Raw genomic sequence first — 24,367 nt, forward strand, 5'->3', positions numbered from 1 at the left:
TGTTGTGATGATTCCAACTGGTATTTTTTTTTTTTTTAGGTTTCTTTCTGTTGCATTTCCTAGAACTTCTCTTCATAAATTTGTCAAGAACAGAATTATTTGCACGCCCTAGCTTCTTTTATCAGCAGAGCTCTGGACAAACTTTTCACTGCTTTGAATACATGCTTGGTTTGTCTGGCAGGTAGTTTTTTGTGGGGAAAAATGGGGCCATTTTGTTACACCATTCCTCTTCCTATTTTTCAGTCTGGTAGTGGCACCAATGAAGAATCTTCAAAGTTTTTAGCACACGTCCTGAACCCAGCACAGCACATTCGTGTAAGATAATGGCCCAGCAAGCAAATATTGGGGAGCTCCTCTCCATGCTGGATTCCCCCATGCTGAGTGTGCGTGATGACGTAACAGCCGTCTTTAAAGAGAACCTCAATTCTGGTAAGCAAAACCATACCCTGGTTAGCTTATCTGCTAGTCAGACGAGATCGACCTAGAGGTGACTAGAATCCTGCTGATTAATTTTGGTTTTCTCCTCCTAAAGAGAGTCTCTAAAACCACCAGGTAGGGCTTCCTTGTTGGCACAGTGGTTGAGAATCCGCCTGCCAATGCAGGGGACACGGGTTCCATCCCTGGTCTAGGAAGATCTCACATGTCACAGCAACTAAGTCCGTGCGCCACAACTACTGAGCCTGTGGTCTAGAGCCTGCAAGGCACAACTATTTAGCCCGCGTGTCACAACTGCTAAAGCTCGTGTGCCTAGAGCCCGAGCTCCGCAACAAGAGAAGCCACCACAGTGAGAAGCCTGCGCACCACAATGAAGAGTAGCCGCTGCTCGCCACAGCTAGAGAAAGCCTGTGTGCAGCAATGAAGACCCAACTCAAGGAAGGAAGGAAGGAAGGGGAGGGAAGGGGAAGGAAGGAATCTTGAAAAAAAAAAAAAAGAACCACCAAGTAAATGCATATGTTGGTGGATTCATTCTATATGTGTTTTAAGCTTTTAGTTACGGAAATACTCAAATACACACACAAACAAAGAAGTAAGAGTCACATAATAAGCCCCATGTACCCGGCCTTTCCTATTTCATCTTACCTCTCTGACTTCCCCCCACTCAAGTATTTTAAAGCAAACCCCAGGTATATTATTAAATCACATGTGATTTTTAATATGAAACATGCTTAACCTCTTTTTTTTTTATTATCAGAAACATAAATTTAAACAGTACCCCTTTTCTGCTTACTAGGTTGGCAGAAATCAAATATTGGTCATAGAAATGGGCACTGTTAACAGGGGAATACATGGGTGTTCTGCCCTTTGGAGTATCTGGCATCAGCTTAAAAGCACGGGCCATTTGGCCCACTTACAGGAATCTATGTTTCATTATAGCCTGAAATGTAGTGAAAACCTGGAGAAAGTTTAATATCCTTCAGTCGGTGAATGGTTAAAATAATTATGCAGAGCCATGCAGCAGAGAAGGAGGAGCTCAGTAAAGAGAATGAAGTAGGTCATAGGTGCTGTCATGGAAAGGTGTCTGTAACACCTTGTTGAGTGGAAAAAACACACAGACCGTGGATATATGGACATGGGGGCTGTGTGCCTGTGATTGTACAAGTGCAAGAAGTTTTGGAAGGCCGTGAACCAAACCCAAGGGTGCTTGTCTCTGAAAAGTAGTTTGGGAGGCCGGTGGTGAGGAAGACTTTCACTTGTATTTTATGTGCTTTCATATAATCTGAATTGTTAACAATAGACTTGAATTATTTTTGTAATTAAGCAGTAAGGAACTTCCCTGGTGGCGCAGTGGTTAAGAATCCACCTGCCAATGCAGGGGACACAGGTCCAATCCTTGGGCTGGGAAGATCCCCTATGCTGCAGAGCAGCCAAGTCCGTGTGCCACAACTACTGAGCCTGCACTCTAGAGCCTGCGAGCCTCAATTACTGAACCCACACGCCGCAACCACTGAAGCCTGTGTGCCTAGAACCTATGCTCTGCAGCAAGAGAAGCCACCGCAGTGAGAAGCCCATGCACCACAACGAAGAGTAGCCTCTGCTCTCTACAACTAGAGAAAGCCTGTGTGCAGCAACGAAGACCCAGTGCAGCCATAAATAAATAAATAAATAATCTTTTTTTAAAAGCACTAAAAAAAGAAGATAGTATTTCATGTGCTCTATGCTATTTAGGTAAATAAACTTGGTATTATCCTATTGTTAAACCTAAATTCATTTAAGGAAGCAAAAATACAACACTTCATATGACTTTGGGTAGCATACAAAGAAAAGTTTTCTGGATCTTGTGACAGGCAACTATTAGAATGTGAGAGGAAGTAACTATTATAAACGGCCTTTTTCTTTCTTTAGACCGTGGTCCGATGCTTGTCAACACCTTGGTGGATTATTACCTGGAAACCAATTCTCAGCCTGTATTGCACATCCTGACTACCTTGCAAGAGCCACATGATAAGGTAACTGCTGGAACTAAAGGTATAGATTTGATACATTTTCTACAAGTGGTGTGACAGCGTCCATGCATCCCTAGTGCGCAGTCTCTCCAGAGCTCACGCCTCCGATTTCTACGTGCCACTGACGCTACTGCTCCTAAATTATAACTACCTATAAAACAACCGCCAGCACCTACGTTTCCTGAAAAGGTTTCAAAATACAACATATTTCAGAGGCTTTTAAAGGTCTTGCTGCTTAAAGAAATCCTGTAATGCTAAACTGTAATTGTACAGTGACAATTTGGTCCATAAGGTACCTGTCTTTAAACCCATGCTCTGAGGAGGACTTTTGGACCATTTAATATGGCAGAATCTGTAAGTGTGGGCAACTAATGGGGCTGATTGACTAGTGTTCTTTCCCAGCACTGGGCACTTGGAAGCCTCCTTTATGTTTTGTTTTTGCTTTTTTGTTGACAGTAAATAGCTAACAAAGCATTATAATTGCAGATTTGGGTACGTCTTGAGTTTGTCTGTGCCACAATTTACTCTACTGGGATTTGAAGGCCTTGCCTTTGTCTGTGTTTTATAATACATCTTGTTTTTTGTTTTCTTGATTTTTTTTACCCTGGGCTGAATTTTAACTTCTACTATTACCTGACTTATATCTCGGGCCAGACCATGTGGGCCAGGCTATGGGAGCAATAAGTAGCTGCTTCCAGCAGGATCCCGTGAACCTTCACAGCCTACTACAGGCTTATTATGACAGTGGTTATTATAAGAAGTGGCCTGTTTGTATTTCAAAAAGAGGGCCTACGAAGGAGTCTCCTGCCTGCTTCCAGACCTGTATTGTGGGGATCCTCTTTTGGGAGTTGCAAACTGGCTGCTCTCAGGCCAAATACAGCAGTGTGTTGTTTGCTTGCGTGGTTTTAAAAAATCTTTACCTGCCTGACCCTTTCTTTACATCAAAGGGAAGACTTGAGAGACGGGGTGCGTCCCTGCTGGCTGTCCTTGTGTGGATTTCATACATTCACATGAGCATTTCCCTCCGTTCCCATAAATTTTCCCAGCTTAACTGAGATACATTTCTCTTGTGCTTGCGCATTTTCAGCACCTCTTGGACAAAATGAATGAATACGTGGGCAAAGCCGCCTCTCGGTTATCCACCCTCTCGTTACTGGGCCACGTCGTGAGGCTGCAGCCATCTTGGAAGCATAAGCTCTCTCAAGCACCTCTTTTGCCTTCTTTACTAAAATGTCTCAAGGTACGAGTTTGTAAGGATTTGAGCGAAATAGCTTTGTGAATATAATTTCTGAAATTCTGAGTACCTTTTAATGCAAGCAAGCTAGATTTCAACTTTGAGAGTTTAAAAACTTCTAGGCGTTTGGTTTTTCTTGAACGTAACATAGTCCAAAGTTGGTGCTTAGTGCATCACCATGACTATTGCAATATGTTTGGTCCAAGCAAATACGGTAACATTTCTGTCAGATTGGGGCGACGTTATGCCATTCCAACCCTCTTTGATTTCATCATTGTCTAGCCTTTGCTCAGTTGCAAACATGCTGGTTTGTCTCGGGGGAAGTCCTCTTGGCTGATAGAAAAATGGCTCAAAGGCTCTCTTAACTATTTAGGAGCACTTTCTGGTTGCAGCTCTCACTAAGGTTTTATTGATAGAAGCCCTACCGAGTTGCATTCTGCTTTTTTGCACTAACCTTCATGCATTTTTCTAGACAGGCAGTCAAAACCTAAGTAGAACTTTATGGTTTTAGTTTTGACCGTGGCTTGCTGAAGTACTCAGGGTTATTTGCTTAATCTGTTTTAGTTCCTGGACTTGTTTCCTATCTATAAAATAAGGAAATGTGGTTAATATGAACTGCCTGTACCTCCCTGAGACATGAAAATATCGTAGTGCTTGTTCCAGGATAGCAGTGCCTTTGGAGTCACCTGACACAGCACCACGCAAATCGATGTTTGTCTCTGCCAACAAGGGTGACTGTTGTGTTCTCCCTAGAGGTGGGTCTCAAGGAGTCACACTGGTAGGGGATCATAAAAATGTGCATTTAATGTTAAGAAAAAGCAGGAACAGTTTTAACAGCATGATTTTTTTAAGCAAATGGATCGATGAGAATATAATCCAATTTGGAGGCACCCTGTTTTGTTCAGATTGCAAAATACTTATTTTTTCTAAAAGGATACGCCTTGAAAATTACTTGTGGACTGTTACCCAAACCTTCAGTTAGAATGTTTTCTCTACTCCCATCTCTTTTCATGTGATCTCTAAGACCATTGATTGAAAAGTTTAGAACACTTGCAAATTAAAAGTCCAGTGTGTACTTTTATTAAAAAAAAAAATGTTCTGTTAACCAAAATTAGAGTTAGTCCTTTTTACTGGAACTCATTATAGATTCTCGAGTCTCCTACCGTATTTTATGTTCTTCCTACTACATATCTGCCCTAACAAATGGCTTGGTGCTTGATGTAAAAACTAAATATATTTAAAACTTAATTTGCGGGCTCTTAGATTCCTTTTTTAGTGGGAATAATGAATGTCGGCCTGCGCGGTAGTCTTTTGGTTAATATCTTGTTTCTTCAACCTGATTCCAGTTACTTGGCAAACATTCATGATTTAATGAGGGGTCAGGTGAGCCGTCGTAGCCAGTCAGAGTCAATTCATTATTCACTCGTTACTAAGTGTCTTCAGTTAGTCCAAATTTATATGACTTGATATTTAAACTGTCGACATGGTCAGAGGTCACCACGTCTTTTATTTGCTGGTCTCTGAGTATCGCTGTGAAGGGGAGCCATTAGTGGACTTGTTGATGCTATACTGCTTTCTTATTAACTTATGCTTCCGTGCTAATCCTTTAAAAATAGTGAGTGACTTGTCAGTGTGTATACGTTCTTTTTAATTGACTTTAAAAAAGTAAGTATTTTATGATTTGGTTGAATGAACAAGAACAGCAACATTCCTTTGTTCTGTTACAAAGCAGCTTCCTGTGCTTCCATCCCAGGGCTGTGAATAGCACACCTCAGTCTCTGGGCTTGAGAGCCCCAGGCCACGTTTCAGGCCCTGCCCCAGATGAGCTGGGCACATCCGCGTGGTCCCCGCAGACTTAGCGTGGTCAGGCTGGTTCTCGGTGGCTTTTGGTTGAGTCTGTTTCAGCATTGTGCCCCCCTGCTCCCTTAGGGGCCTCTAACCTGGGACCCTTGGTATTAGAACCTCGAAGTGTGCCGATCCTAATGCTGCACCTGACAGGTGTTTCTCCTGGCTTGACCTTCCCCCCTGCAGATGGACACCGACGTCATCGTCCTCACCACGGGGGTCTTAGTGTTGATATCCATGCTCCCAATGATTCCGCAGTCGGGGAAGCAGCACCTTCACGATTTCTTTGATATTTTTGGCCGTCTTTCGTCATGGTGCCTGAAGAAGCCAGGTAAAGATCTCCTTCTATACCTGTCATGCTCCACCAGGTGAGTGCTTTCATGGTTGACTGACAGGTCATGTGCTGGAAGGGAAGGACGTGTAGAATTCTAAAGCTGAAATGGCCGGTTGTCAGCAGCCAGATAAGGAAATACCTCAGGTACGTCCACCAGAGGCACAAAAGCATGACTGGTGGGACTTCCCTGGTGGTCCAGTGGTTAAGACTTCACACTTCCAACGCAAGGGGTGTGAGTTCAGCCCCTGGTCTGGAAACTAAGACCCCACATGTCATGTGGCATGGCCAAAAAATTAAAAAAAAAAAAAAAAGCATGACTGTTCAGATACATTCCTTATCTTGTTGGCTTAAAAGGATTGGTTGTCAGAGAAACTGAGTGGTAGGTGCAACTTCACAATTTTCAATAAACTGAAAAACGACTTCAATCTGTGTCGTAGCAGTATAGGACTAAGCTCGTGGGACATCTTTGTCTTCCTCTGCTGGTCTGTAGTGACAGAACAGAAGCTCCTGGTTCAGACAACTTGTCCATCGTAAATGTGGAAGGAGGAGAGAGGATGCAGCGGGTCCTAATTAGTGTTCTAGTTCCCAATACAGTGGGATTTTGTTTCCATATCGACAGATAGTACAGCTCTATCAAAGTGATTCAGAAGCTATAAACATGTGAAATTTGAAATCTTTTGGTCACCCCAGCATGAGATATTCGTGTTGAAAGAATGAAATGTGTAAGCCCTGGGAGATGGAATACCGTGGCTTCCTGTGCAGGATTGCGTGGCAAGCACGAGGCGCATGTGATGCTGGCTTGACTAGTAGGCTCTTCCTGGGGAGAAGGGCATGGCCTGGCCATTATTTTGGAGGCGCTTTATGTATACTGTGGACTTGGGGTTTTCCATAGCGTCTAGGTAAGGCTGGATGAATTTTCTATTTCTCCCACTATTAGCTCTTTAAGCTGATTTCTGGATAGTAGTTTTTCAGTCTGTAGTTACAAATCTGCATAGCTAAGACTATGAACTGAGTTTAGAAGGTTCTCACACGTTTGTTCCTGAACGCCTGTTACGCATCAAGCCCAGTGCGAGGCACTGAGGGCACAGAGACAAGTGAATCAGCGCTGCTCTCAAGAGACGCACATCGAGTAGGGCCGTGGAGAGGTACGGTTACAGGTTTCAGGGGATGTTGTTGTAAAGGTGGTTCAGTGTTATGAGAATGTCTGGGATCTTTTTCTAGGGGTGACTGGAGAGGAGGGCAGAGATTAGATCAGTGTGAGCCTTTATGGGTCACTCTAAGTAGCTGGGAGTTTATCCAGAGGTCGTGGGGAGCCACTGATGGATTTCAAATGGGGGTGGCTGGTGTGTTCAGGTTTGGGTTTTAGAAAACCACTGTTACTTGCTTACTGTCTTTGGAGCGAGGTGGGAGTGCACGTACGCAGAAAGTCAGGCTGGCAGCCCTGTGCTCGAGTCTGTTCCACACACACGAGTCTTGTGTCCAGCTCGGAGACTCCTCTCAGCGGTTTTCTTTTTTAGGCCACGTGACGGAAGTCTATCTCGTCCACCTCCACGCCAGTGTTTACGCTCTCTTCCATCGCCTGTATGGGATGTACCCTTGCAACTTTGTCTCTTTTCTGCGTTCTCACTACAGTATGAAGGAAAACCTAGAGACTTTTGAAGAAGTGGTCAAGGTAAGTGAGAACTCATTTATTTGCTACTTAGCATTACTGCGTAGGTAGGCTGCATTTATAACTCTCCTGTTAAGTGGTAGATGGGGAAATTTTGAAAAGAAATTCAGCCTTCTCCCTGTCCGGCCCACTGTCCCCAGCGCTGGTCACCACTACTCTATTTTTTGCCTTTACAGGACTTGCCTGTCCTGAACATTTCATGTGTATGGAATCATATAATATGTGGTCTTTTGTTAATGGCTCCTTTCACTTAACATAATGTTTCAGGATTCATCCATGTTGTGGCATGTATCAGTACTTCATTCCCTTTTTTTGTCAAATAATATTTCATTGTGTAGAAATAACACAGAAATTAAGCCTTTTATAACTTGTCAACCCAAACTCTTCTAGCCAATGATGGAGCACGTGCGAATTCACCCAGAATTAGTGACTGGATCCAAGGACCATGAACTGGACCCTCGAAGGTATAGAAACTGAACTAGCGACACAGAATTTTATGGGCTCACTTGAGAAAATGAAAATGTGATCTTGGAGGTGTAACCTTTTGAGGTGTTATTGGGGAAGACAGGTTCTTCTGTTTATGGAATGATTCCATTTTAAAGAACTTGTACAGTAAAAAACCTTGTATGCATGAGCTAAAACACATTCCCCACAGATGGAGAATGGAGGAGGTTGCGGGCTGGGTACCTGCAACTGCATCCACCTCAGAAAGGCTGACAGCTCAGTGGTGCTGTGATTGTGCGAGGCAGGGTGTGAGGGATGTGGTTGGAAACAAGTGCTCTGTGGAAGTCTGGATGGTGAGTGGTCGGACTCCCCAGGTCTCCTTCTCTGTCCTGCTTAGCCAGGCGACTGCCATCCTCACCAGGGCCCAGCAGAAGTGCCAGGTTTCTTCTCTGGAGAAGCGGAAGCTGCGAGGATCCTAATTTGAGGACGCCACGCATGGTGGAGGGTGGAGCCTGTTTTCGTTTCATGAATGCAGTCTCTCATGTCGTTGATAAGATTGATAGGTGTTTTTTAAGGTTTTCTTTTCCCTACATAATCTGTCTCCTCTAAACTGCTCTTTTGTTGTTGTTCTTTTTATAATTTTGAGGCTTTCTGCAAAGATCTGGTAATCTGCTTGTGTTTGGGTGAGGAGACTAAAAAACTTTGTTCACAGGGATGGGGCTTGTTGACTTTGAGCTTCCTTGTAGGTTGATCTGAGCGTCTGTTGGAGGTACTGATATCAGTATTGGTTTCCTTTTGAGGTGGCCAGACTTTTTCAGAAAAGGGTCTTCTGATCTCTAGTCTGGCAAGGATTTGGCTACTCCTAGAGGGACGGGGCTGCTTGGTGGGGAGAGGTCAGTGCTCTTGGCAGTCAGAGTGTGCATGCGCACGTAATCCTCATGTGTGAGTGGTGCTCACGCCTGCAGCTACTTTTGGAGTACCTCAGTCCCGATGCTCTCTGCTTAACCTCTCCAGAGAATAGTCTGGATTTCTGGTGAGAGAAGTGGGAGTGTAGAGTTGGGGATGGGATCTTAGGGCTCTAACTGCTCCACAGATTGTTTTTACCCTGTCTTCCTGATTTTAGCTGCCCTCACCTACCTGTCACTCATCTCAGTCCCAGAAGTACTTGACATATAAAAATTCTTTGGCCTTTTAAGGGTCCCGCAGTATAAGTCAGGTTGACGTTTAGCTTTGGAACATTGACAGCTTAGGAGTCTGCTTTCTTGGATTCACTAAGTCAGTCACCACTTGCCTATCTGCTTTCTAGTTTCAGAAACATGTGATACTGTTCTCTGTTTTCTCATTCTTCTTTTTCCTGTGGGTTTATATTTAAAAGGAAACAAATCTTTAGTCTAGGCTTGGTGGGGTTCGGGGAGATTGTACAGTTGGCAGCATATGTCCAATTTTCTGTGTTAACTCAGAAGCCTCCCGGAGCAACTTGTAGCGCCTCACTCACCTTGGATAGACAGGTGATCTGGCCTTTGAAGGAAGGTCTAACACCAAAGACAAGAGACCAATGTAAGGAGGAGAAAAGGGAGCTAGAAAGAAACAGTGATGATACAGAGAGCAGAATAAAGCATCCACAGCAGCTGTGGCGCTGAGGCATTTATGCATACATAAAGGTCAGGATACCACACAAGGGTGTGGTCAGAGACTAAAGAAAGCACAGCTGAGAATTAAAAGTGATGGCCAAAATAAACATTTCAATAGAAGAATTAGAAAATACAGTTGAGAATATCTTGGAAAGCAGACTCAAAAGATAGGGATGAGTAATATGAAAGAAGAAATTTTAAAATAGTCCAGAAAGTCCGACATCCAATAAAAAAGAGTTTTTAAAGGGGAGGAGAAAACTTTGGTGGGGCAAGAAATTGTGAGAGAAATAATGGAGAAGCTTTCCAATACAAGAACAAATGATACAAGAAAATATAAGAATTGAAGGACGTGAGTTTCCAGATTGAGGATTATCTAGTTCCTAGTACAGCCAATGAAAAAGAATGCTGCCAAACTTCAATATTGTGAAATTTCAGAACACCAGGGATAGATCTCTCAGAGAGAGAAAAACCCAAAACAATAAGGATCAGAGGTCAGAATGAGGTTAGCTTCTGAAATACCTTCAAAACTGAGAGAGAAAAAAGTTTTCAACTTAGAATTCTATACCCAGCCAAATTGCCTATCACGTATGAGACATTTTTAGATATGCAAGGACTCAAATTTTCCTCCCATATACCCTTCCTTGGTGAAGCACTGGAGCATGTCTTCCACCAAAAAAGAGTAAAATCGAGGAAGACACAGAGTCCAGGAAATGGGGTAGCTGACTTAGGGTCTTGGTCAAGGGAAGCCTTGATAAGACACTGTGTAGCAGTCTTGAGAGCACCTAGGAGAGGGAGGGCTCCAGCAGGCGGCTCTTTAGGAGAGGGTGAATCATCCTGGTAGACTATTTGCATTTCATTATGTAGAAGTTATATGAGGCATGATTTCAGCACTGTTAGAGCAAGTTTAGGAAGGATTAATAATAGACAGGCGTGTCAGTCAAAAATTATCCACACTCTGGCTGTAGAGTTTATTTTAGTTAACTTTCAGAAAAGACCAATACATCATTTTTTGACATAAATCTCCTTACTTTTCAATACACTTTGTCCATCTGTCAACACACTTACGTATCCCCTCATTAAAAAATGTTTTAGGCTGAGCTGTGAGTCACGAATGCACCGCTGTCTTCACTTCTTCATCAGAAGTGAGTCTTTGCCCTTGTTGGGCTGCTTTCAGGGGACCAGAAAGGTGAAAAGTCCGATGGAGCAAGATCAGGACTATAGGGAGGATGCTTTAACATCTCAAGACGAAGTTTCTGCAGGGTGTTGACAGTGTGGGCAGAAGTGTGCGGACGTGCACACCCTCAGACCACAAAAACCAAATCATTGCATGCTACTCTTCTTTCGTGCAAATTGCAAGTGGGGCATCCATTTTTGCTTGCACTGCAGTTACGAATGAACTGATGTAACATGTTCACACCTGCACAGCAGTGGCTGGAGAGACAGTAGCCTTGAATGGAAAGTGCTGAGAAGACAGTGCAGCCAGTAGAAGTTTTAATATAACCGGAGTGCGGATAATTTTTGACTTATTCTCATACATAGAAGACTGAGGAAAAGAAACAAACATCCAAACTCCAGGAAAAACTAAATTGAACAGAAAAAGAAATGTTGTAGTATACTCTGGCTCGGCCGTGAGCAGTACTTATATAGTCATTATAATGAATTGTTCAAAATCCATTTTGAAAGAACAAAAAATGATATACTATTTTGAGAGCATTGCGGGGAAGGAAAAGGATACATGGAAGTGACCTAAGTCCTCACCTGCCATAAGGTCGTTAATAGTCGATGCCTAAAGATTCAGACATCAGGAAATTTGAAGCGTAGAAGTATGGAGGTAGGGTAACAATTTAGCTGGAAGCAGCCCAGAAAGTTCCTTTGTGTCTGTGGTGGTCAGTCTGCTCTGCCACTCCTGGCAACCACTGATCAGCTGGAAGCACGCTTTTTCTTGGTGGTATAATGGTTTCTCTTCTGTAGAATCTGTTCAGTTGGGCTTGGGGTGCTTCCTTCTTTCTTTCACAAGCTGTGCTGAGTGTTGTTGTCCGTTTTGATGTTTGTCGGTTTCCACACAGTAAATTCTTAGACGTGGAACTCTAGGTCACATAACAGGACTCTTCAGACAGTTCTTTAAGTATCCTAATGGGCTTTCTCTGGGTTTGAGACTTGCTGCTGTATTTCTGGTCTCGCATGGATTAGAATCCTGAGGCTTTGATAGGAGACCTTAAGTCAGCCTCAGCTACCTGGCAGTTTCCAGATCTCCCTGTGCTCTGGTTATTTTTGTTCCAAAGAAGAGTTTCCCCTGGTGACTGCTCTGCATAGTTTGTGTTCTATTTTGAGGCTATGCCTGGCCTTTTGTTGATGGAATTTTTATTTCAGATTGGTTTTTGATAAGTTGAGATAACCGTTTTAAATGGGGAGGGTATAGGTTTGTAAAATGAATGGCTAATTCTTTATATCGTGGTGCTGATTAGTACTTGGGCTGATGTGGGTCTGCCTTGTTCTTTGCTGGTCATAGTTCAGTGGCTGCCATGGAGTTAGCTCTCTTCGGTATTTGATGGTTTGATTCAATGGACTATAACCTGCATTTCTTGACTTTGGTTGCCTTTTACAGGTGGAAGAGGTTAGAAACACATGATGTTGTCATAGAATGTGCCAAAATCTCTCTGGACCCTACGGAAGCCTCATATGAAGATGGCTATTCTGTGTCCCACCAGATCTCAGCCCGTTTCCCTCATCGTTCAGCTGATGTCACCGCCAGTCCTTATGTTGACACACAGAATAGCTATGGTAAAAAGTGACTTTGGTACTTATCTGCTTTACAACTTTGTCTCTGGAAAGCATTGTTTATTTTCTTCTCCTAGAATAAGACTTAGTTCAGCTCCTAGGAACTGTTTCCCAAATACATAAAATTTGAATTTGCCTCCATTTTCTCCTGATTAATTTCTCCACTAAGTTGAATTTACAATCCCTTGTCCTTATCTCCTTGGTAGTATGTCAGCAGACTTGGGATGTGTCCTCAGCACTTAACAAAGAAAATGGATTGAAGGATTTGGCTTCTAGACTCTGGCTCATAAAGGAAACGTCTACTTTCTCAGACCCTTTTATTAGTGAGGCCCTCTAGGCTGTCACATTGACACAGTTTTGAATGAAACTGGAGTTCAGAATTGGATTCATGTAAAAGCCTGGGCTTAACTATAAGTAGCATCTGCTGAAGTCATCATACAGGTTGTGCTTTTTCAAGTTATCCTGAAGCTTCACTAGGCATCAAACCATACTGAACTTTATTTCCAAAGGGTTTTTCAAGAGCCTTTTAAATTATCAAGTGGTCTCGAGGATCATAATTCTTTATCAGAATAATCTGAAGCTACACACTGACCCCGTGTTCTTTCCCTTCCATTGTAGGGAGTGCTGCTTCTACCCCTCACTCCACTTCTCGGCTGACGTTGTTAAACACGCCAGGGCAGCTACCTCAGACTCTGAGTTCCCCATCGACACGGCTGTTAACTGAGCCGCCACAAGTATGCTGTCAAATACTGCGCCTGCTTCCTTCTCTGCTCGCTGGTGAAGCTGACCGTTTGGGTCAGGATTTAGCCTGTGGTTGGGAAAATCTCTCACTGTTCATTTCAGGAGTTAGTTTTAAGCATGCCTGATATTTGCAAAAAAAATAGTTACTGTTGCCATTTGGGTTTCTCTTGGAGTCTAGACTTAAAAAATGCAGGTGTCTCTTGATAAAGCTTTAATAAGATGCCTTTTTCCAGTTGAAAGGCTAAATTTAAAATGATCACTGGTCATGGACTTCAATCCTGGGAGGCGTTGGTATTCATTCCTCATTGCTGACCTGCCTTATTAACTTCCTAGGCTACTCTTTGGAGCCCATCTATGGTTTGTGGGATGACCACTCCTCCGACTTCTCCTGGAAATGTCCCACCTGATTTGTCACACCCTTACAGTAAAGTCTTCGGTACAGCGGGTATGTATGTCTGAGGTTAGATTTGACTGGTTGGTTCGGGCCTGCCTTTTATGATAAGGAACTGTCTCTTAGATCTAATGTTGAGGTTGAGAGCCACGTGCAGTAGTAAACCTATTTTCAACACTTAATAAAACCCCTGGAGCTTTCAGAACATGTAAAGTGAATCTAAAGAAAAGAAAGACTGATCTAGAGCCTCAGAAAGTTAACTCTGGCAGCTTTCTTTGCAGCAGTAGTTAAGCTGAAAACAAATGTGGTGGTTTTCCTGGTCAGTAGACTAAAAGTGTGTATATTCTGCTCTTGTCTCTTAGCAGGTGGAAGAGGAGCTCCTCTGGGAACCCCTGCAACCTCTCCTCCTCCAGCCCCACCCTGCCATTCGGATGACTACGTGCACATTTCACTCCCACAGGCCCTGGCCACAGCCCCCAAGAAGGTTTGCCCGGGCTTGTCTGCTGTCCCCCTGCCTAAGCACAGTGACTTGTGAAGCCTGTTACACCAGATAGAAGTTTGACCTAAAATGTAATGGGTTTGAATCAGATCAATTGAAAATAGACTAGCCAGCAGCTCTCAAAGTGTGATCTGCTGGGACCCGGGGGTCCCAAAACCCTTTAAGAGAGTCCGCCAGCTCAAAACTACTTCCATAGTAATACTAAGTGGTTATTCGCCTTTTTATTGCATTGGCACTTATACTCACGGTACAGAAACAATGGTGGATAAAGTGGCTGGCTCCTTGGTACAAATCAAACTCCTAGTAGGCGTTTCATGCTTCTTCCTTGATGTGTTCTTTCAGTTTAACAGAAGAAAAGAAACAACCAAAAACAAACGAACAAACAAAACTTTGCATGTTCTATAGGAAGAACACATGTTTGATATTGTTTGTGATGAAACAGGAAAGAGACATGAAGCACCTTGACTGCATACCAGCATGTGGTGGTCACCACAAGCACCTACATCATTATTTGAGTTGAGAGCTGACCTTGTTGCTTTTTTTTCCTGTGGAGCAGCAGTTTTATTTGAAGGAACAACTGGTGACAAACTATGGTTACTCAGACTTGAGTATTTGGCAGGCAGTTAGCTTTTTAGATGACAACTGGGTCTGTCACTTCAAGATAAACAACCAACAGTATTTGTTGCCAATGATAAAAAGGTGAAATTAGAATATTAAAAAACTGATATCAGCCACCAAGAGCTTGATAGCTTCCCCAAGTCTTTTATGATGAGATTGAAAAGTCTTGGGAAGCTTGGTTAATAATTTGAGTTTTTGATATTGTACAATGCAATGTTTCAACACTGAGCAGATCTGTATAACTTGGTGAACCAGTATTCTCCATGCCCAGTGTGTACTGTACAGAATCACACACAGGTAAAAGAGGCATTTGGGGGACAGGGTAGACCAATGGTTCTTAACACAGTGTGAAGAGTGAATCGCCGTGGTTTCAGATTCTGCACTGTAAGTGACTTTGAAGAAATACCCCTTGTCAAGTTTTGGTGTAATATTAAAGATGGTTATCTGCAGTTATCTAAAAAGTCTGTTTACTTTTTATAACTACTTATCTGTGGGGCCTAGAGTTTTTCTCATACACTTTAGCCAGAATAATATATAGCAGCAGAGCAGAGGCAGACATGAAGAGTCCAGCTTTCTTCCATTAAGCCAGATGTGAAGGAGATTGCAAAAATGTGAAACAGCTTGACCCTTCTCACTAAACTTACTTTTGTTTTGGGAAGTATAGTTATTTTTCATAAAAAGATGTTATTTATGTTTACATTTATTGGGTTGGATTTTTTTTTTTTTTTTGGCCATGCTGCACGGTTTGCAGGATCTTAGTTCCCCGACCAGGGATTGAACTTGCTCCCTCAGCAGCAAACGCATGGAGTCCTAACCACTGGACTGCCAGGGAATTCCTGGGTTTGTTATTTTTAAGTGAATTAATTAATATTTTTAAAATTCTGTTTTAGTTTCTAACATGGTAATTATCAATAGATATAACCACAAAAACAAAGTCCTTGAGGTTCTCAATAATTTTTAAGAATTGAAAGGCGTCCTGGGACCAGACAATTTGAGAATCACAGGGCTAAACTGTGAACTCCTTTATTACATGCTCAAATTGAAGGTATTTAGGATATTTCTCTAATATTAGGGAACATGTACACCATTTTCTGCTTTGTGATGTAAATGGTGCCTGTCTTTTCAGGAAGAGAGAACAGATTCTGCAAGGCCCTGTCTACACAGACAACACCATCTTCCGAATGACAGAGGATCAGGTAAAATCTCTGTGTGACGGTAGACCTTGTTTGATTGTTGATGGGTTATATGTGGAAACAGGGAAATTCCAGAACACCACAAAACACTGAAGCCCAGAGATAATGAAACATGTAATTGATTCTAAAAGCCAGCCTAATAATAGCATCCCCCAAAAGCTTTTAAGTACCTGTGTTTTGAGCTGGTCAAACTGTGGCTTTATCTGTTTCTGAGATGTTAAGGATGGAGAGTTTTATTTTCTGTGGGATGATTTTTTGGTACCTTTAGTTAGTGTTATACTGTTTTGGCTTTCTCTGGTGGCTCCAGGAGAGAGCTACTTCCACCCTTCTATCTTCCACAGGAGAAGCATGACAGACCTATTCTGTTGGAGGGGAAGCAGCTTTCACAGGGACAGGGGTGACCAGTGTGTTTCTTTGTTTTTCTTTAGAAGAGCCAACCGGGAGCAAAGGATCTGTCACTCTCAGTGATCTTCCAGGGTTTTTAGGCGACCTGGCTTCTGAAGAAGATAGCATTGAGAAAGATAGAGAGGAAGGTAACACGTGTGGGATTGTGGGCTCGGGTGGGATTGCTGCGAGTCAGTAAAGCCCTCGTTCTGCCTGAACACCGGGATTTCGCATCAACACGCACAGGCTTGCTTGGCTTTTCTTCTCTTGGGGGAAGGAGATGGGAGTTTTATTCTCAGTCCTGTGCCCGGTAAAGGGAGGCCACGGTTTATCTGTCCCTCTGGGTGGCCCAGGGCAACACGCAGCCCCACATTGCCCGGCCTCACCCAGGTGGCCTGTTGACTGTGCTTTCTCTTCTCTCCCCCGCTCCTCGCAGCGGCGATATCTAAAGAACTGTCTGAGATCACGACGGCTGACGCCGAGCCCCTGGTTCCTCGTGGAGGCTTTGACTCTCCCTTCTACCGGGACAGTCTCCCGGGCTGCCCGCGAAAGACCCACTCAGCCGCCTGCAGCGCTCAGGGCACCAGTGCGAACCCTGAGCCTTTCAACTCCTCCCTGGACAAGCTGGGGCCTGACACACCTAAGCAGGCCTTTACCCCCATAGACCTTCCCTGCAGGGGTGCCGAGGAGAGCCCCGCCGGGCACAGAGAGCTCCAGGCCTTGCTGGAGAGCAGCATCCTCACTCCCAGCCCTTGTAAAATCCCACTGCACAAGGAAGTGGGGTGTGGCAGTGGGCAGCCTGCCCCGTATGATCATCTTTTTGAGGTGGCGTTGCCAAAGACTGCCCATCATTTTGTCAGCAAGAAGACCGAGGAGCTGCTAAAGAAAGCGAAAGGGAACGCAGAAGAGGACTACATGCCGTCCGCCTCCCCCATGGAGGTGCTGGACAGGCTGATACAGCAGGGGGCAGATGCACACAGCAAGGAGCTCAGCAGGTGAGGCGCGCCGCCCGCTCTCCCTGTAAGTGTTCCATTTGATTATACGCTACAAGAGGCGGATGGTTGGAAGCAGGAATTCTTCTTTGGAGGCAGCTGGGTCTCTGTTTTGTCAGACGTCCTTCTAATCTGTGGCCTTTTCATGTACATGAACGTGTGTATCCTCCACATAGGCGCTTTAGATTCAGGTCATTCCTTAGGTGATGGGCCATTTGAAAATGAGTCTTATAGGTCGATATATAGGCCGTTCTGTACTGTGAGGAATCTCAAATGCTTTCACCTTTGCCTTCTGGAAATTTGGCGATGAGGTTATGGTATTCAAATAACACAGGAATATTGGTCACAAAGTCTCCATGTCCAGCTACAGATTTGTTGTTCAGTTTTGGTAACATAGTCCATTAGGTGGAAGATAAAGCCATCAGAATTTCAATGCAAGTTGTTGGTGGCCTGCCCCCGCTCACATGGGGTAAGAACCTGTTGGAGACACTGTTTCCGACCCTTCTTCATTACCCTTTTCAGAGGTGACCTAGGGAGAGGATAAGGGAGTCACTAGTCCCCAGGGATGCCATTTCTAAACAGGCTCGTAGGGAATGCGGGTTTTCATTTTTCTTCTGTAGAATAACCTGAGGTGAAATTTGACAGATACTGTAATGTTTAAGATAGCTTTTTGAATAAAGTTTAGTGTAATAGACTCAGGTAAATTACCTGCTTTTTCGTTAACCTTGGGTGACAGTGGCTTCTCACTAGAGAGCTGCTCCGCATATCATCTCAACAGAGCAGGCTGAAAACAGCTCTCAGTGTGTTTGATCACTTAGTTGCCTTGGAGAGCTGACCAAAATATGCAGGCAACAGTGTGAACTCCCACTTAGGGCCTTTCCACTCTGGAGACTTGGTCCTGCTTAATGCGAACGTTGGCCCCTTCCATCTGCTCTAAGGCTCCTCCTCTAACCCCAGGTGGGCTTTGTGTTTGAAACTTTCTCATGCCTGTGGCTTGTGGCCACATGGAAGTGATCTAACTGTTGCTGCAATGAAAAGTCCAGATCAGGTTTTCTAGGTAAGATCAGTAACTTTGTTACTCAAAACTTCCTTCCTAGGTTGTCCTTACCCAGCAAGTCTGTGGACTGGACCCACTTTGGAGGTAAAGTTGTTACTTCAGCTCCAGATCCAGCCCCTAGGGATTCTGCTTGCTTGTTGCCTTTTCTGTCCTTGGAGGAGGTGCCCTGTAGGAAGCCTCTCCCCGCCCCTGCTGCTCCAGCCAGGTTATCTGCTGGGCCACAGTCTCTCACGTGTTGCAGAGTCAGCATTCCCTATTTTTGGAAAGCGACAAGTACAATGTGCTTGAGAGCAGAGTGCAGAAAGGCAGACCTCATGCCAGGCTTCCCTAGGAAAGATCCAAGTGAAGTGAGTGGGTAGTTCTTCGGCGAGAGCATACCCGTGCAGCAAGAAGAGGAGTCTTAAGTATACGTATATCTACGTTCCAGATACGTGGGGAAATGCGTGGAGCTCTCGAAGAGCCATGCTGCGTTGCACCCCTTGCGTTCCTGTAAAAGGAAGCGAGGTGGTCAGTACTGCCCCCTGCCCCTCCCCAATGAATCACTGAGGCTGGGAATCAAGGGGTCCTTTGCAAAATGAGTGGCTTGTTTCCTCAAGAATCGTGTTTCTTAAGCTAACAAACCGTGGGCGGGGGCTTGATGGAACGATATGTAAAAGGCATCTCTGCCACCCTCCCTCTGCTTTAAAATCAGGCTCTCCTCCCTCAGATGAGATCCGCACCCTCCGTAACCAGTTGCTTTTACTGCACAACCAGTTACTCTATGAGCGTTTTAAGAGGCAGCAGCACGCGCTCCGGAACAGGCGGCTCCTGCGCAAGGTGATCAGGGCGGCGGCTCTGGAGGAGCACAACGCGGCCATGGTGAGCACCTCGGGGCCGGGCGGGGGCCAGCTCCGAGCTCTCCATCCTGGCGCTGCCCGCCGGTGCAGCTCGGGGCAGGTCTCTTTGTCCAGGAGGTTAATACGTGCCCGGCCACATCCCTGAATTCCCTTGCAGCTCTTGGAGTCTGTGGGAAGTGATTTTTTGGTGTCTGTTGGTCTGTAATTGGCTCTGATGGTCACAGAGGCAGAAGATGATTTTGTTGCTCCACATGTAAAACCAGCTCCCTTGACGCAGTTTTATGGCAAAATCTTAGAGGGCAGTTAAGCCAGTCAGACCTGGAGAGGGACCTTGGCTCTACCACTCATTACTTTAGGAAAGTCATTTATCCACACATTCTAGCAGCATCTGCTTTTTAACTGTGGTGGTTAAAAGCAGCCCTGTCAGTGAGCACTTGCCCAGGGCTGGGGCAAGGTGAGCAGTCAGTCAGTGTTCGTCACTGTCGTGACCTTGGCCAGTACCAGCTCTTACTTCAGTGCTGGCAGTTAGAACTTTTGAAAGTAATGGGAGCAAGCTGATCACTGAGAAAAGTCATTTAAGCAACTTTGGATCCATTTGCTAACGTGGAATTTGGAAACCCTTGACCAAAAGCCGAGTTAGACAGTAGTCAGCTGTCAGATTCTGGGCCTGTGGTTACAGACTCTGGGTAGCGTGTGACTGTTGAGCTGAGGCATCTGCAGCATGCGTTGAACTTGAGGGTCACTGCCCACGCTGGAAGGCAGCTGAGGTAATGGCCTCTTTGGTCTCTGCTAGAAAGACCAGTTGAAGTTACAAGAGAAAGACATCCAGATATGGAAGGTTAGTCTGCAGAAAGAACAAGCCAGATACAGTCAGCTTCAGGAGCAGCGAGACACAGTGGTCACCCACCTCCACAGCCAGATCAGACAGCTGCAGCACGACCGGGAGGAGTTCTACAACCAGAGCCAGGAGTTACAGGTACGGACTGCAGTGCCCAGCAGAGGCGGCCGGGAGAGGATGGGAAAGCACCTGGTTCATCTCTGAAATCGTGACAGGTAGATTTCATGTCAGGTACATTTTATTTAGAGCAGAGGGTCCCCAGCTTTCTGGGTTCATAGTTCTGTTAGCATTTCGGTAACTTCTTCGTGATACTCCACAGACAAAGGACACATCTAACAGTTCTGCTTATTAAGTAGCTTCTAACAACTTAGCACTTGTTAGAAAATAATACACATACTTTTTTTATTTTTAATTTTCAATTTCATTTTTGAATGACCACAGTCACTTAATGACTGCTGTGAGTGTACCTACTGGGCGCTGCAGAGTCTTAGACCTTGGAATCAGATGAGACACTGATACCCTCAATTCCTGTTTCACATTGATTTTCTTGTGGTGGTGTTTATCACAGCAACTGCCTAAAGCACAACTTTGCAAAGATAATATGTGTTCCACAGGCACGTAGAACACCTGATATTGAAATGCTGAGCTATTGGGTTGGCCAAAAGGTTCATTCGGTTTTTTCTGTAAGATGGCTCTAGTAGCACTTAGTTGTCTTTAATTTCGTTCGAAACAACTTTGTTAGATGGTATGTGACAGCTGTCGTATCAGCATACAGTTAAAAAAAGATGTCGAAATTGGTGAATTTTTGTGGAGTCATTTTAATATTGAAGATGGAAAAAAGCAACATTTTCGGCATATTATGCTTTGTTATTTCAAGAAAGGTAAAAACATAACTGAAATGCACAAAAAGGTTTGTGCAGTGTGTGAAGAAGGTGCAGTGGCTGATCAAACGTGTCAAAGGTGGTTTGTGAAGTTTCATGCTGGAGGTTTCCCGCTGGACGAGGCTCCACGGTCAGGTAGGCCAGTTGAAGTTGATAGTGATCAGATCGAGACGTTAATTGAGGACAGTTAACGTTATGCCATGTGGGAGACAGCCGACGTACTCAAAATATCCACATCGTGTTGAAAATCATCTGCACCAGCTTGGTTATGTGAATCGCTTTGATGTTTGGGTTCCACATAAGTTAAGCGAGAAATACCTGCTTGACCATATTTATGCTCTACTGAAATGTAATGAAAACGTTCCATTTTTAAAAACAAATTGTGATGGGCGATGAAAAGTGGATACTGTATGAGGTTGAGTCAAAAATTATCCGCACCCCGGTTATGTTAAAACTTCTGTTGGCCACACTGTCTTATCAGCACTTTTTATTCAAGGCTAGTGTCTCCCCCATCACTGCTGTGCAGTTGTGACCATGTTACATCAATTCATTTGTGACTGTGGTGTGAGCAAAAATGGATGCCCCACTTGTGATCTGCACAAAAGAAGAGCAGTGTGCAGTGATTCGCTTTTTGTGGTCTGAGGGTGTGCATGTCCACACACTTCTGCCCACACTGTCAACACTCTGCAAAAACTTCGTGTTGAGGTGTTAAAGCCTCCTCCCTATAGTCCTGATCGTGCTCCATCAGACTTTCATCTGTGTGGCCCCCTGAAAGCAGCCCTACAAGGGTGAACATTCACTTCTGATGAAGAAGTGAAGATAGCGGTGCATTCGTGGCTCGCAGCTCAGCCTAAAACATTTTTTAATGAGGGAATACGAAAGCATGTAGACAGATGGACAAAGTGTATTGAAAAGCAAGGAGATTATGTCGAAAACTGATGTATTTGTCTTTTCTGAAAGTTAATTAAAATAAACTCTACAGCCAGAGTGTGGGTAAGTGTTGATTCACCCTTGTACAATAATGTGGAATGGAAGAGATTGTGCGGCAAGTGAAATGAACCAGCAGTAACCACACCAAAGTCCAGTCTTCATCCAAAGGTGATGTTGTGTATATGGTGGGATTGGAAGGGAATCCACCATTATGAGCTCCTTCTGGAAAACAAACGGTTAATTCCAACAAGTACTGCTCCCAATTAGACCAACTGAACAACACTTGACGAAAAGTGTCCAGAATTACTCAACAGAAAACGCATCATATTCCATGAGGACAGCACAAGACCGTGTGTTTCTTTGATGACCAGGCAAAATCTGTTACAGCTTGGCTGGGAAGTTCTGATTCATCCGCTATATTCACCAGACATTGCACCTTCAGGTTTCCATTTCTTTTAGTCTTTACAAAATTCTCTTAATGGAGGAAATTTCAATTCCCTGGAAGACTGTAAAAGGCAACTGGAACAGTTGTTTGCTCAAAAAGATACAAAGTTTTGGGAAGATGGAATTATGAAGTTGCCTGAAAAATGGCGGAAGGTAGTGGAACAAAAAGATGAATACGTTTAATAAGATTTCTGGTGAAAATGAAAAATGTGTCTTTTATTTTTACTTAAAAAACCAAAGACTCTTTTTGGCGCACCCAATACCTCCAGCTAGTAGTTTACATCATGACCAATAGATGTCGCTGTGTTTCCCTCGAAATTTAAAACTAGCCCACAGCGCCCCTATGAGCCCGCCTTGTAGCCCTAAGGCTCTTCTGCGCACAGTTTGGGAACTGCAGATTTAAGGTCTTTTTTTTTTTTTCCTCTTTTTTTAATCAGTCAGAATCTCAGATTAACTATAACTTACTTTTTAAAACTAAGAAGTTAGTTTTAAATCTGATAGCCCAAGAATAGTAGAGCAACTGAGGCATGGGGCTTTCCCGGTTCTCTGTGGGCCGATGGCCAGGTGCACCCGTGGCCCGGCCTGCTGGCTCTCTGTAACCTCCTGGCACATCTCCTCGGGCAGACGAAGCTGGAGGACTGCAGGAACATGATTGCAGAGCTGCGCGTGGAACTGAAGAAGGCCAACAGCAAGGTGTGCCACACGGAGCTGCTACTCAGCCAGGTGTCTCAGAAGGTAAGAGGCAGGTGAGCCGGGCCGTGTGCACACCACTGCTGCCCTCCTTCCTCCAGGCAGGACATGTGTGTCACTTGTGTGTCCGCGTCAGGGCTTCCCAGCAGGGAGTGATGGGTTGCTGCCCCCTCCCCCAGGGGACATCAGGCAGTATCTGGAGACACTTCTGGATGATGTTTCTGATGCTACTGACGTCACGTGGGCAGGAGCCGAGGTGCTCCTAAACATGCTGCCCTGCACCTCCGTGCCTGCAGCGGGGAGCTGCCCAGCCTGAGCCCTGCTCTGTGTGTATCCCCGCAACTTAATACTTTGTTTATGTAAACATGAGGAGTGCATTCAGGTTTTTGAGCTGTGATCTTTCCCTCTTTGGGAGCCATTGTGCTCTTATATAAATCACTCACTCAAGAACCAATGACTTTTCCCCAGGGCTTCACCCCCTGGACCTAACGTCCCTGCTGTGGCGGTTGTGTACGTACCCGTCTCCTCCAGGTGTCCTGTGGGGGCCAGGTTTGATGTGGAGCATGTGCACTTCTTCCCCTTTGCATAGGGACAGTTTTGAAGTACGTTTCTGTCCATTTGTGTTGCCCTTGGATGCCTTCCTCCCTGCTGGCCCTTGTGGTGTGGCCTTTGAAACCGTGGGGGTTGTTTACACAGACCCAGCCCTGAGACAGTGTGCTCCCAGCTGGTTCCCTGTTTCATGCTGGCTTTGCATCGTCAGATCTTTCACTTTGCCTGTTTCTGTGTTTTGGTTAGCTCTCAAATAGTGAGTCAGTCCAACAGCAGATGGAGTTCTTGAACAGACAGCTGTTGGTTCTTGGGGAAGTCAACGAGCTGTACCTGGAACAGCTGCAGAGCAAGCATTCAGACACCACAAAGGTATGTGGGCTCGGGGAGCCAGGCTCTGCCTGGGCGCTCTTAGGGCACAGGCGGTACATCTGTGGCACAGCATAGAGAGTGGCTTATGCACTGTTTCCTGAAAGGTGGCATGGCAGCCCTAGTGTCATTGCCACCTCTCCCTGGCCTGGCAACACAGGCACTTTGTAGCTATCACACGAGCTTGTTTCCCCTAGTTGGGTTGCTTTGAAATTAAATCAGGTGTATGTGAAAGCACATAACGGTAATTGGTACAGAGTAGCTGATAAAATTGTTTCTCCTCTTCTTTTTTTTTTTTTTTAATAGATTTTTATTTATTTATTTATGGCCGCGCTACACAACATGCGGGATCTTAGTTCCCTGACCAGGGATCAAACCTGTGTCACCTACAGTGGAAGCGCCTTTTTAAAAAAAAAAAATTTATTTATTTATTTGGCTGAGCTGATGGTCTTAGTTGCGGCATTTGGGATCTTTTTAGCTGTGGCATGCGGGATCTAGTTTCCTGACCAGGGATTGAACCTGGGCCCCCTGCACTGGGAGCGAGGAGGCGTTGTGGCCACTGGACCACCAGAGAAGTCC

At 44.7% G+C, this 24,367-nt stretch overlaps 1 protein-coding gene across 8 annotated transcripts in view; it reads left to right on the forward strand.

Moving 5' to 3' along the window:
* The window catches only part of TSC1 (TSC complex subunit 1), a 48,004-nt gene that overhangs the window by 15,064 nt on the left and 8,573 nt on the right, over positions 1-24,367 (forward strand). Inside the window, exons 3-20 of one of the 8 annotated variants that reach the window (XM_057721502.1) lie at positions 244-429; positions 2,344-2,447; positions 3,532-3,684; positions 5,710-5,854; positions 7,375-7,529; positions 7,917-7,990; positions 12,207-12,382; positions 12,998-13,113; positions 13,454-13,565; positions 13,874-13,995; positions 15,755-15,824; positions 16,250-16,354; positions 16,642-17,200; positions 18,295-18,338; positions 18,946-19,112; positions 19,884-20,066; positions 22,808-22,918; positions 23,669-23,791. In XM_057721502.1, the coding sequence (XP_057577485.1) occupies positions 324-429; positions 2,344-2,447; positions 3,532-3,684; positions 5,710-5,854; positions 7,375-7,529; positions 7,917-7,990; positions 12,207-12,382; positions 12,998-13,113; positions 13,454-13,565; positions 13,874-13,995; positions 15,755-15,824; positions 16,250-16,354; positions 16,642-17,200; positions 18,295-18,338; positions 18,946-19,112; positions 19,884-20,066; positions 22,808-22,918; positions 23,669-23,791 (2,625 nt within the window). In that variant the 5' untranslated portion in view covers positions 244-323. Of the gene's footprint in view, positions 1-243; positions 430-2,343; positions 2,448-3,531; positions 3,685-4,315; positions 4,434-5,709; positions 5,855-7,374; positions 7,530-7,916; positions 7,991-12,206; positions 12,383-12,997; positions 13,114-13,453; positions 13,566-13,873; positions 13,996-15,754; positions 15,825-16,249; positions 16,355-16,641; positions 17,201-18,294; positions 18,339-18,945; positions 19,113-19,883; positions 20,067-22,807; positions 22,919-23,668; positions 23,792-24,367 lie in introns of those variants that run through there. The other 7 variants (XM_057721504.1, XM_057721503.1, XM_057721505.1 and 4 more) reach the window with 7 other exon arrangements.

Source organism: Hippopotamus amphibius, chromosome 2 (assembly GCF_030028045.1).
Source record: "Hippopotamus amphibius kiboko isolate mHipAmp2 chromosome 2, mHipAmp2.hap2, whole genome shotgun sequence".
Lineage (NCBI taxonomy): Eukaryota > Metazoa > Chordata > Mammalia > Artiodactyla > Hippopotamidae > Hippopotamus > Hippopotamus amphibius.